Below are 13,085 nucleotides of genomic sequence, written 5' to 3' on the forward strand. Positions count from 1 at the left end.
ACCTGCCCTGCTGCTGTGCTTTTGTGCTTTCCCACTCTCATAAACCTGTGGACTCAAACCAGGTCTCCCCAAAACCACTGGAGCAATCCCAGGCGTTTCCTTGGGTGAAAAAAACATCTTCATAAAGAGCTCTGAATGGTGCAGGCAGTGCCCCCCCGGCTGGAAGCTGCACCCTGAGACCCGGCCAGGGCTTCTCCAGTATCCCTGCGAATGGCTCCAAACGCTGCTGCTCCCCAGCTTCACAGCAAGTCTGCACCTTTTTGTGTCACAGCTGGGGATTTGGGACAAGGCTTAGTGACACCTGAGCTTGGCGGTTCTTGGAGGAAGGTGAGCATCTGTGTAAAAAACATTGGCAGCAAGAGCATTGCAGCCCCCCCAGAGGCCCTGTCCCTCCCCTGGCTGTGTCCTCTCTGGGGCACGGAGCCCCCCCTCAGCTCAATCCCCTCCTGCAATCACAGCCCCGAGCTCGGAGCAGCCATTCCCACCCCAAGCTGTGCACAGTGCACTGCCAGGCTTGCCGGGGCTGGACTGGGTTTGGGAAGGCTCCCAGGCACTGACAGCTGTGGTGGAAGGAGGAAAATTGTCCCAGGGCCCTGCAATCTGCAGACCAGGGAAGGGGCCAGCATCCTTCCCCCGGGCCAGCTCGGCCATCCCAGCCTTGGGTGATTGACTGGGGTGGGCACAGGGCTGGACAGGACCTCTGGCACCCTGGGGACATCAGAGAGGGGACAGTGAGGGAGCAGACTTGTGGGGCTGGGACAGAAATCACAGTAAAGATCAGACTGTGCTAAGGAGGCAGGGAAGTGGTGAGGAGCACGTGCCCGAGTTGAGCAGCTTGGTCTCAGCTTTGAACCCAGCCTGGCCTGACCCTGCACTCCACTCCTGCCTCTCCGGACGGGCTGCTCGGCCCCAGCAGCTTTTGGTGTTGCCAGGGCAACATGGGTGACAGGCAGGGACACCTCCCTCTAGATCAGGCTGCTTAAAGCCCTGTCCAACCTGCCAACCCAGGTTAAAACACAATTTAGTGCTCGCCTCCATCAAAATGGAACTTACCTTTCCAAAATGAACAACCCCAGGGTGAGAACAGCTGCTGGTGGCACCTGCAGCAGGCACAGCCCCACAGTCACCACAGCCTTGGGGGCAGGACAGATTTGTGCTGCCTTGGTCTCCTCCTCGGCTCGAATCAGTCTCGGAGCTCCTTCAGCACATCTTCCACTCATCTTTGTTCTCTTCACCAGCAACAGCAGGAGCAAACCCAGTGTCAATAACCTGAGTTTCTCCAGAAAAAGGGTGTTTTTACTGCAGACACAGCCCCTGTTGCCTCCCTCAGCCCTGTGTACAATTCCCTCCCCACCAACAACTCTAAGCTGCATTTACACCCCAAATACCTGCCAGGGTCCAGCATCACATGAAGATCTTTGGACTTTAAGGCTCAAAACCAGCCCAGACCCCACAGTGGGTGCAGGAGGGATACAGGGGACTGGCTACAGTTCCTGCCCCAGAGACCCTGCACCCAGTGCCCATCCCAGGGCTGGGTGACCTCTCCCACTTCCCAGCCAGCCCCACCCTGTCCCACAGCCCCTCCCTCTTGCGCTGAGTTCCAGCATGCAAATAAAGAAAGAAAAATCCGATGGGCATTTCTGCATTGAAAACATTTATTTTACAACAGTGGTTTCCGATAACTTAGCAATCTTTATTTTAGTTAATATTCGGACATACAAGACACAAATTACCATGCTAAAACAGAAAATAATTCCTTCTGCCGTCGCCGCGGGTATGTACAGGAGCTCAGTAGTATCGAGTGTTACAATCCACGAAGTTCAGACAGCCACGTCTACTTACAGACAACTCAAAGTATGGTCCTTTAGTAACATAACAAAATAGATATATGTCTATATTATAATTGCTTCTCAGATGCATTTATACTTCGATTGTGGTGGGTTTGGTTTGGGGTTTTTTTTACTATTTTTTTCTTTTTTTAAAGATGGGCTCCCTCTATCCCCCACCCTCGCCCGAGTTGAAGTGCAGTGCAAATGCAGGCGTGTCTCTCCCGGCATCCTCAGCTCCCTCTGGCTCCATAAAGGGGCCAGGAAACCAAACCCCAAGAGGAATTACACAGTTCAGGGCCTTTCTCACATGCAAAATGAACATAAACTGCCTGGGATGTCAGCAGTGACAGCAACTGACCCATCCACACCCTGCCCCAGCAAGGCAGGCAATGGTGGGATGAGAGGGAGGAAGGAATGACAGCGATCAGCTCAGCATCCAGCACGGAAACAGCACGTTTGGAACTGGCAAACTTGGAGTTCATCAGCCGTGATGGTCACAAACAGAACTTCAGCGGTGCCAGCAGTACAAATCTCCCAGTATTGCCCCATTTCTGCCATGAAGCAGGAACCCCTGGTGTGCTGCGTGGCAGGAACAGCCCCTGGCAGGAACAGCCTGAGGAGGAGGGTGGTGGTGACTTCATCCAGCATGGCTAGAGGGGACGTGGTGGGACTCACATGTGCATCAGCCACAACCATTGTGCCTTCACATGGATCACTGGCAGCTTCAGGTCTAGGAGTTTCAGTAACTCCAAGTCCTTAGGAACCACCCTGCCAGAGGAGGGACAGCGCCCAGCCGTGCAAAGCCCATGCTGCTCGTGTGGGAACTCCCCAAGCAGGGTGTGGGGAGCAGGAGATGCTTCTCCTGCTCCTAGGACCCATTTATTTATACAACAGGCTCCTTCACCATGTCCTCACCAGTCCCTCAACCCCACAGGTGGGGTTTGGGTTTTCCTGCAGCTGAGAACAAAAAAGCACAAATTTGTGGCCACATAAAACTCATACCTTCCCCCTGTCTGGCTGAGTTCAGAGCACTACTTGGAGCCAAATCTCACGTTTTTACCACCAAAGAAAAACCCAAGGTGCACACCTGTTGTATAAATATATACATATGTGCATATATACATACATACACACACGTGATGCTGCAGCCCACGCCCTCAGCACGGGGTGGACCTTGCTCTGTGAGCTCACCCAGCCCCGCTCTGGGGAGTCCAACGTGGTGAAAGCTAGGGAAAAAATCCAAATCCATGTGTTCTATCACAGCTTCAGTGATGAGCACATTAACCACATCTAAACCCCCCACGTGCCAGCTGCACAAGTTCCAGTCACTCCAGAGCTGCCTCTGTGCCCTCTGCCAGCTCTCCCTTCTCTCCTCCTAAGGACAGCTGGAGCAGGCAGAGCTCTGTTCCAGCCAGAGGAGCTGGGACAAGGGGCAGCTCACGGAATTAAAGTAGATTGTTAAATTTTTGGAATGGTTTGACAAGCAACCGCTCACAGACTGCAAGAGAACACCCACAGGGCTGGAGAGGGAGCAGAGAAGACAACGGCACTCGGGAATGAACAGCCAGTTTATATAAGAGCTTCCTCTATACATATACATACATATATATATATAAAAACCAGAAATTCCCAGCATCTATCCTTTTAACACCAAAATGAACTGTGCATGTAACATTGGCATAACGAAAGTTCATCTTCCAGATTTCTGGCATTTGGCTTGTGCAAACATCAGACAGCCAGCTTCCCTCCCGCGGCTTCTCCTCGTAAAGGAAGTGTCTTCTTGGAAGAACACAGGAATTGCAGTCTTGCTGAGTCCCAGACAGTCCCAGAAAGCCTCCAAAGGCAGCTCGTGGAGGGGACCATGGATCTTGCGGGAGCTGAACACTGACAAATTTCCTGCCACCTGGTGAGCTACTGGCTACGATTCTTTCGAGAGATTTTAAGCAGCTGTTGGTGCAATGAGACACTACAAACTAGATGATCTCCACTAGAATACAGAGAAGCAGCACCAGATGCTGAAGCATGTGAAGTTTATATCGACCTGACACTACAAACTATAACTGGGGGGTTACGGTTCTGTGCTCCAAGATTAATGCATTCAAACACCATTCGGAATTACTGACACGAGGTGGGGGCTGCAAACTGCCCTGACCACCCTGCCAGAGTGACCTGTTAAACATGATGCCAAGATACAGGTGCACCGGGTACAAAAAACCTGCAGCATACATTTCCTACATTATCCAGAACTTGGCAAAATACCAAAGGGCACCAGAGGAAGGGCACAAAGTCGTTGAGAGAAGCAGGTGCCTCTCTCAAGGAGTGTGTGGTACAAATGCTCTGGAACAGCCCCTCAGAGTGCATAGGTGTCCCCCCACACCACTAAACTGCCTCACAGATGGGACAGGAATAGTTTTTCTGTCAGGCTCCTGCCCTGGTTACACCTGTGTGAGGTGTTTTCAGGCTGACAGGAAGGGTTTGGAGAGCAGCACTCCCCCGACCACAGCCCTGCTGCAGGACTGGGTGTTTCTGTGCCATGCCCAAGCCCTCCTCCTCAGTTCTGCCCCTCCACACCTCCAAGAGGATCCCACTTTAGGAACACTAGGAGTGCTAATATCTAAAGCAGTTTTAAAAGACTACAAATCTAAAAAGAAGACTAAAAAGGGAACATGAGTCTAAAACATCACTGCATGGGACCAGCAAAAACTGACACCCTATGGGATGCCACTGAGGTCTTACATAAATTTATATACAGATAAATATTTAAGGATTTCCTACAAATAACACTAACAAAATGAGACTGGCATTTAAGGGGTGCAATGCCCCTTCAGTACAGTGCGTTTAGGATGTTGCCATCCCTAGGGAGGATGGGCAGGACAGATCCAGCACCTCCTTTTCCAGCAGCTCCATGTGCCAGGAGGGACAGCTGGTGCCTGAGCGCTCTCAGCAGCAGCTTTCCCTCCTCACCCAAGCTAGGAATGGCTCTCCAGGCAACACAGGGACAAATCAGTATCCTGAGCACCAAACTCTCCAGATGGGATTCACCCCAATGGAGCTACAAGTGCTAAGGAGATCAGTGCTGGAGGGGTTGGAGGAGCTGGGTGGAGGAGGATGAATGACTGGAATGGAGGACTCAGGCAACTTGTACAAATGATACAACTTTAAAGAAACAAATAAATAAACAAAATCCAAGCTCAAGTTTTAATTCTGGCAAAACACTGGACTGAGATGGACAGTGGTCAGGTTTGATTTTGGAGGGAAACATTCTGCACTAAGCCAGGTCAGGCTGCAGCACTGGGACGCTGCAACTCCCCTTGCCCAAGCTCAGAATTCCTGTCTGAGCTTCTCTGTCACATTTCAAACCATTATTCCCAATAGAACTTTGCATTTACTAGGATTCTACTTGGCCATTATGAAGTGCAACTCGTGTTAGAGCCCAGGGAACTATTGCACCTTCCCTCCAAGAGGGGAAAAGTGGGCATTAATGTACTTATGTGCCATGACATGGGTTTGGCTTCCAAGAAGGAATGTTTAAATCACTTCCTTACATAGTTCAAGAAAAACTTCACTAATACACAACAATCCCAAACTCAGAGATTAGGCAGTAACATGGGCAAACTTGAAAAAGCTTCAAAAAACATGAATATTCCTCTAGAATTATGTTTTCCCATCATTCCCTGTGAGATCTCAGAATGGTCTCCCTTGGAGCATCTAACATCACTCTGGCATGTAACAGACTAATTTCCTGTTCACACACCACCCACAGACAGAACCAACAGGAAAGCAGTCTCTCTCCAAACTCATCCCTTGCTAAGCAAAAATCCAAAACTGCAAACTTATCCTGGATGTCATCTTTCCCCACAGATAACTGTTCTGCCTCTGGTCCTCATGTGCTGCCCACACTTCAGTTCCCTTGTCAGGAGCCTGCAGAGTGACTCCAGGTGTGTCACACACCTCCCTGGAGCCACAACTTCCCACCAGCCTCTCTGCTTCTGTGGAAACAGCCCAAAGAGGTTAAGAAATAAGAGCATTATTCCAAATTAACAGTGGCAACCAGCCCCCAGCACTGGGGGCAAAGGTGCTCTGCAGCAGAGCAACACCCAACAACCATCTCTGTGTTATCCACTGAGATGAACACAGGGACAGGGAATGGAACAGCTCCCAGGGAAGAGCCCCTCCCTCATTCACTGACTTGCTCTGATCAGCCACACTCATTTACAAAGCCAAAAAACCTCATTACCTTTTTTTTTCTTTTTTACCAAGAACACAATTTGCAGATACAGGCAATTTTAACCAGTGAATGAGAGGACAAAGCCTGCACATGCCCCATCATATTCCAGAGTGCAATTCTACACCAAGAACAGGCTTCAGGCAAAATCTACAGGGACAGGCAAAATGATATTTGGTTTAAGCCTAAAAATGGCTTTTTGTTCCAAGGGGTCAACAAAAGACATCAACTAAATAAGGACCTCAAGCCAAATCATAAACAAATGTCCCCAAGGCCATCCAAGTCAGGAGAAATTAAACGTATCTTGCACTAAACCACCACATTTCAGGTCTGTAAGGACTATGGGCAAAGAAGAAATGATTTAAGGAGTGTGCTGCTGAAATTGAGCCATTAATTAAAAGTAACAGATTTTTGTGGGAATTTTGGGGGCTGGATATGTTACTAAAATCATGCTGATCTGCAGCAAGCTCCCATGCAGGCAAATATGTGCTTGTACCAACAGCCACAGCAAAGTCTGGGTGTGCAAACATCCTCACTGAGCACTGAGACCTTGGGGAGAGCATGTTCTCCTACCCAGCACGTTTAACATGGTTTCATGGCAGATTTCACATTGCTCATGCAAAGACAGCAGGAAAATATATTCAGAAGAGTTCTCTGGGTCCCTGCCCTTTCCTGGCAGCCTTTGTGCAGACCAGTGCATCTTTATCTGGCTTCAAAGCACCACCTGGAGCTTTGAGGGAGCAACAGACACGGGGGGAAGGTGCCAACAGCCCCTCCACAGAAAGAGGGGAAAGCAGATCAGGGGGATGGGGGTACAAGGGACAGCAGAGGATTGTGATATAAAACCGTACTGATTAAAATTGATGAGGCCGTAATTACCACTTAAGTGCCAAGGGTGGGTTCTCTGGGGCTGTTCTAGATCTGACTCTGGATCACCTAAAGCAGGACTATTGACAACAAAATACGCCAGTAATTCAGCAGCTGCCTAAAATGCCTTTTCAACAGTTAAACCTCAGTAAACCACAGTTTCTAGAACAGAATTCAGACTTGATTTGGTTTCAAAATAGTACAGGAAACCTTTCAGTGGTTTCCACATAGTTGTTCCAAAGAAAAGAGAAACACTGGTGTAAACAAATCTAAATGCAAGACAATGTGCAAATTATACAATATAAACACAAAGAAAGGTGGTTTGTTCTTTAAAACCCATTTAAGTACTCCACAAAGATGTTCATTAAATTAAAGGGTTAGTGTATTATAAAAGCTTTAAAAAAAGACATGTAATACCCCATTTGCCTTTTAAAGTCTCAAATTATTTGAACAAATTTTTAAACATCAATTGTTTTCAAACATTTCTGCTGTTGCCTACTGTCTGCATTTTACCATTTGCTCAGTGAGAGCCAGTTAACCAGTTTCACTTTAAGATTCTCATGCATTCAGAAACAAAGCTGCACTATTTGGTCTTTAGCATTACAGGAAAACAACTGAACTCAAATCAAAACAGAATTGTGCTTGGAGTTAAATCCCACTGCCACCACCACAGGAGCCCATTCCCAGTTGGTTTTGGTTCCATTGTCACTGGAGATCGCCTCATACACCACGAGCTGTTCCATTTACTGTTCAAAGATTGGCAACTCTCCCTTTTTATTTTTCAAGGTAGATTTATTTAAGCTGAAAACCAGCATTAGAGAGGACTCCAGCTCTGCAGGACTGGCATTTTTTGGTTCTTGGCTTTGTAAACTTGTTTAGATAATAACACAGGAATAGAAGGAGGAATGAAAGAATTGGTTTGTTGCACTCAAATGAAAATCCTCAACTTCTAAAGATCTTCAACAGCTCAGCTGTACAGAAGAACAGTGGCTTCTGTGACACTTATTAAATCTCATTTTTAGGCCAGTACCACTGCTTAAAATGCAGAATGTCTCCATCGCACTGATATTGTGACAACTCAATACATTACACCACAGACATTTAACATAACTCCATACATGCTATAAAAAAACAAAAAACAAAACAGGAGGAAAAAAAAAACAAAAGAAAGGAAACAAATAAGACCGTAGCTAAACTGCTTTAAATACTGCATGCTACAGCACTTCACGTATCGTCGAGATACGACACTGAAAGGTGACAAAAGGCTGAAGGGATTACAAAATATTTTCGGCAGGTTGGAAAGCTGCCCTCTTACTGTGGCAGAATTATTCCCCCTCCCCGTTCTCTACTTCTAATGTTCATGATTCTAGTGTTGAGTTGGCCATGTATTTTTTTTTATCCATTCTAATGACAGTGTTTCCTTAACTTAATTAAATCCATCAGTGTGGTAGCTGGGGTGAGAGTCAGCTGTGAGCTGGGTTGTCTCTGTGGCTGATGCTGGCTGTATCACAATAGGTGCGTCTGAGGCCTCTGCAAAGTGAAGACAAAAGGCTTAGCACACCAAGGAACAAACACAGCACTGAATGTTTTGGTAAGCACATCTCCCTACGACCCTCTGATAACCATTTAACACTCCTTTGGGAGCATGATATCAATCCCCTGATTTTCAGTGTGCACACAACAGCATTCACTTCAACTCTACATGTGGAATGTTTATTACCATTTCCTTTTTCCTGTAAAAGCTGCTGATCCTCACCCACTATTCAGCAGCATCCATTAAAAATGTCATCAGAGCATACACAAGGCTCTACAATATTTTAAATTATTGGTTTAATCCTGCAGAAACAGCTTCACAAGCAGTATTAGAGCTACAAGGGTAGCAGTGCCACTTCCTCTACACCTGACACAGTTAAAGCTGCCTTGACACCCCCAACCTTTGGGTACAAGAGCCCCTTTCTGCAATCCCACGTGGCTGGTCCAAATGTTACCCCAGGATGTGGAAGGAACACAACGATGGTCACTGACTGCTCTGAAGCTGATCCCAGCTAGGTTCAGTGAAGACCCTCGAGGTGTTTTTAGTTATCTCTGCTATCAGCATCACCCATGTAACTTCTGGCACAAACATTCCCCGCTCATCATCCACACCTCAGAACCTGATTTTTTCTCAACCAGCTCACTGAGCACTCCAGCAGGGACTGATGTTCATCCTAGAGAGCTCACAGCATTTTCACCTACCCCTTTCATCTGACTGCAACTGTGCCTCCAAGTCCTCTGGAGAGACGTAGAATTCCTGCTCTTCGCCTTCGGGAGGTTTCGGTTTACACTTCCCACAGCAACAATTACAGCAGCAGCACAGACAGCAGCAGCAGTAGCAGCCTGTGATGAGCCCACAGAACACAAACAAGGCCTGCAGAGGACAGAAAACACAGAAATAGTCATAACCTGTGTCTACTGTGCCATGACCACAGAGTTTGTGAGACTTGGATACAGAATCCGAGAGCAAAACGACAGCAGACCAGAGACAGAACTTGGTAGCTGCAACTTTGTACTTTATCACTGAGAAATACTTCAAATTATGTGCCAAAGTGACTATGGCTGTCTACATTTTACACTGAGGTGGACACTGCCAGCCTGGTTTCCTTGAGTAATTTCTACAATTTAAGTTAAGTGGACTATTTTGCTGCATCTGGAAGAAGGTACAGGTCTAATAAGCACATCTGCACTAAAATCCAGGGGTACAACAGTTCAGGACAGGCTGTAACTTGCACAAATAACCCTGGAAATGACTGAGCTGTACCAGCTGATGCACAGGCCATGATGTACCTACAGCAGGGACTTGGAGCAGCCCAAGGCTGTGGGCATGGCTGAGGACTGATGCTCCCAGCATGTGAGCAGGGCAGCTCCATACAAGCCAGGTCTGCCAGGTGCTTATCACAGTGACAATGGGATAAATTAAAGTCTTCCTATAGGTCACTGTGCCATTGTTTAAAAAAAAAAATTACAGCTAGCAAACCAGCATGGTGATATAATTATTGTCTTCCTTAGGGGATCAAGAGATGGAAGGCAATGCTGGCAAAGGGTAGAAAAATGGACCCATGCAATGAAATGCAAGATTTTCTGTGAGCTGAAGTTCACAGTCAGGACTGCAAAAATATTGACCAGATATTATCAGAGAATACACCCCAAATTCTTATCTATTCCAAATCCACTAGAAGAGTCCAAGCTTCAATTAGTAACCCAGGTCTTGCTTATTAGACCTGTATCACTAGAAGTTCCCAGAAAAATATTCCTGAACTCAAGAATCACAATACAGTAAGAGAAGGTTAATTAACTTGGTGTCACAAATTCAGCAATTTTCAAAGGTAAAACCAAGAACAGTTATCAAATTGAGCTCTCTAAGAGTTTCCAATACCAATCCAGAATAACTCCTGTGCCCTTTTATTTACCTTTGCCCACCAGCTGGACAGCACGAAGTATGTGTTCACATTTTCTTCACCAAACTGCTCTGCTACATAGAGCCCCAGAGACCCATACTTATCGTAAATGTTCCGTTTTGTGGCATCGGTCAATATTGCGTGGGCATTATTGATCTCTTTAAATTTTTCTGCTGCCTCTGGATTATCAGGGTTTTTATCAGGATGATATTTCAATGCCAGTTTCCTGCAGAAAGAAAAAAGAGAATAAAACCTGGGGTTTGGGTTCCTGTTTTTTTGATTTTTTTTTTTCTAATTCTGTAGCCTGCCACTCAAGGGAGACTTTCAAGTTGCAACTGTTTTCCTTCATCTGTGATTCAACTTCCCTGATGATTCTTCCTTAGATGATAATAAAAGGCTACAGCAGTGTCTAGCTTAGTTCACAGGACTGACTTCAGACTGTTGGATTTGACCCTCGGAAATCCAATGGAAAAAAATAAGAGACACTGAATAAAAATAGGTTTGGGTTTTTTTATCCTCAGCTCCAGCAATTTCCACCAGTAAATTTTGCTCCTGCTACAGCAAAGACACACCACAAGTCTAAAGTATAGCAACAAAGAGTAAACAAAAGCAAGTTGCCACAGCTGCTTGAAGAGTGTCTGAACTGCTGCTTCTGCAGTGTCTGAACACAAAAATAGAACACACGATCACTTGTGGTTAATTCACCAATTCCTGTGCAGGAACAAAGTACTTTTCAGTTCAAGCTTTGCTAGAATAGAAAACACTTCTGAGTTTCGAGACATCAGGAAATCACAACGTACCTCCCCTAATCAGGCCAGATCTCTTACAAATAACAAAAAAATCAGATAAAGCATTGATAAATGTGCTACTTCTCACAAGGCCTGGGCTATTTGCAGACATCAGTAGAAATAACTGGCTAAACACCTCCTTACGAAGAGAAAATACGTGCTCCCAAGTAGAAAAATGACACGGAGCCACATGCTGGCAGCTCTCCTGCACCACAAAAGGTACTTGTCCTCCTACAGCAAATGACCACAAAGTCACGTATGTGAGAAAGACAGGAGGAGTCTGCTGAATTACATGTCAGCTTTGCAGTGGGGAAATGTTTAGACAAACATAAAACGAAGATGTGTGCAAGCACTTGGATGTGCCTGTGAGTATCTCACAGCATTTAAATCCAGCCTGAGTGTGCCCTTGGGACACTCCACGGTGCATGATGCTGCCCCAGTCAATCATGTCCACAGCTGCCACTTGTGCCCCAGCCTCAGTGAGGGCTGAAATAATCACAGGAAGTTTTATAAACCTGGAAAGGGCTTAGTCAGGCTGCGATAATTAAATATTTTTATTTCCCATTTCCTACACGTACACAAACCCCACAGCCCCCAGGCCAGCCAAGGATGTTCAGACTGACCATGACAAAGGAGCAGCAGAGGAAACAAGATGAGCTGAAGGTTCAGGTAAGTGTGAAGCAGCCACATTTCACCCCAGGATCTTGTGGGGTTGCTCCTCCACAAGAAAAACTCACAGTATTTTCCCCAGGACAGTAAAATTACTTTCCAGCTGCTTGAAGATAAACTATTCCAACTCGCACTTAAAGCTTTTAGGAAGATAAAGCTAATTTTTGAGAATCTGTAGACCTGTTTTTTTCTAGACTTCACCAGGTAGTTGCCATCATCTAACTTTGGAAGGGAAAAAGCTTTGGTAAAAGTTACAGACTAAAGGAAAACAAATTTGACAATGAGTATCCTCATGGAAAGATGATGCTGACCCCTAGTGTAATCCAAACACATTGCCACTGTCACAGCAGCAATTGCCTTTAAACAGATTTATGGGAAAGGAAGATGTTACAAGACTCTGTTTTTGTAGGTTTTTTTTGTAAGTATGAAGCCATTTCATGTGTCCAGCTCTTAAGGAAAGGGATACAGAAAAAAAAAATCTTTTAAACTAATAACTTCATAAAAAAAAAAGAACTTTTGAACAGAATTCGAGGAAAAAGTAATCATTCAGGCTCTGTTTCATCCTTATTTGTATCTTTAATCTCCATCTCCCTGTGCCAGAAGTGGAAATGATGGACAGCAGGGCATTTCTGCACATCTGTGGTACTGATACAAAGCTACATAACAGGAAGAGTTTAACTCTGATCAGTCTTAAAATTCTGCTCAAACCTAGGCAAGGACCTTTCAGAATGACACTGTGCATTTTAGAATTTAACTTACTAGATATCAGATGGAAAAATGTAAAGTCTAGGCATGTTTTCACACCCTGTTTTACAGGAACCAAGCATGTTTTCACCTATTTTTCCCCTATATTTCTCTTGCAAAAGGTCTAAATAAACCAACTGAGGCTCCTACATAAATGGACCATTTGCTGAACACTGAATTAAAGCCATTTGTGCTACTGGGACAGGTGGAAAACTCAAAGCTTTACCTGTAAGACTTTTTGATATCATCTGAAGTGGCATTTTTGTCCAGCCCCAGCACGTGGTACAGGGACTCCCCAGAGGTAGAGAGCGAGCGTTGCCTCTGGTCTGCCATCTTGAGCTAACCTGAGGAGAGAACTGGCCCCTGCAGAAAAATAAACATTAAGAAATGCTTAAGCCAAGGAAAAAAACCAGACCTCTTTAAGCAAACCGTCCTCAAAAACAGAGTCTACACACCAAGATTCAGCTTTTATAAAATGTGCTTTAAAAGGTTCTTTACACAGGTGGAAGGTAAAAAGTTATAAAATTCT

At 45.7% G+C, this 13,085-nt stretch overlaps 1 protein-coding gene across 2 annotated transcripts in view; it reads right to left on the bottom strand.

Annotated features, from left to right (window-relative positions):
- Positions 1-1,633: 1,633 nt before the first annotated feature.
- The window catches only part of DNAJC5 (DnaJ heat shock protein family (Hsp40) member C5), a 30,725-nt gene continuing 19,273 nt past the window's right edge, over positions 1,634-13,085 (bottom strand). For both annotated transcript variants that reach the window (XM_039719203.1, XM_039719204.1), the window contains exons 3-6: positions 12,783-12,919; positions 10,368-10,581; positions 9,157-9,328; positions 1,634-8,451 (exon numbers count right to left, since the gene is read on the bottom strand). In XM_039719203.1, coding sequence (XP_039575137.1) covers positions 8,348-8,451; positions 9,157-9,328; positions 10,368-10,581; positions 12,783-12,889 — 597 coding nt within the window. In that variant the 5' untranslated portion in view covers positions 12,890-12,919 and the 3' untranslated portion in view covers positions 1,634-8,347. The remainder of the gene's footprint in view (positions 8,452-9,156; positions 9,329-10,367; positions 10,582-12,782; positions 12,920-13,085) is intronic.

The sequence above is a fragment of the Passer montanus genome, unplaced genomic scaffold (genome assembly GCF_014805655.1).
Source record: "Passer montanus isolate IOZ18808 unplaced genomic scaffold, ASM1480565v1 scaffold41, whole genome shotgun sequence".
In the NCBI taxonomy this organism is placed as follows: domain Eukaryota; kingdom Metazoa; phylum Chordata; class Aves; order Passeriformes; family Passeridae; genus Passer; species Passer montanus.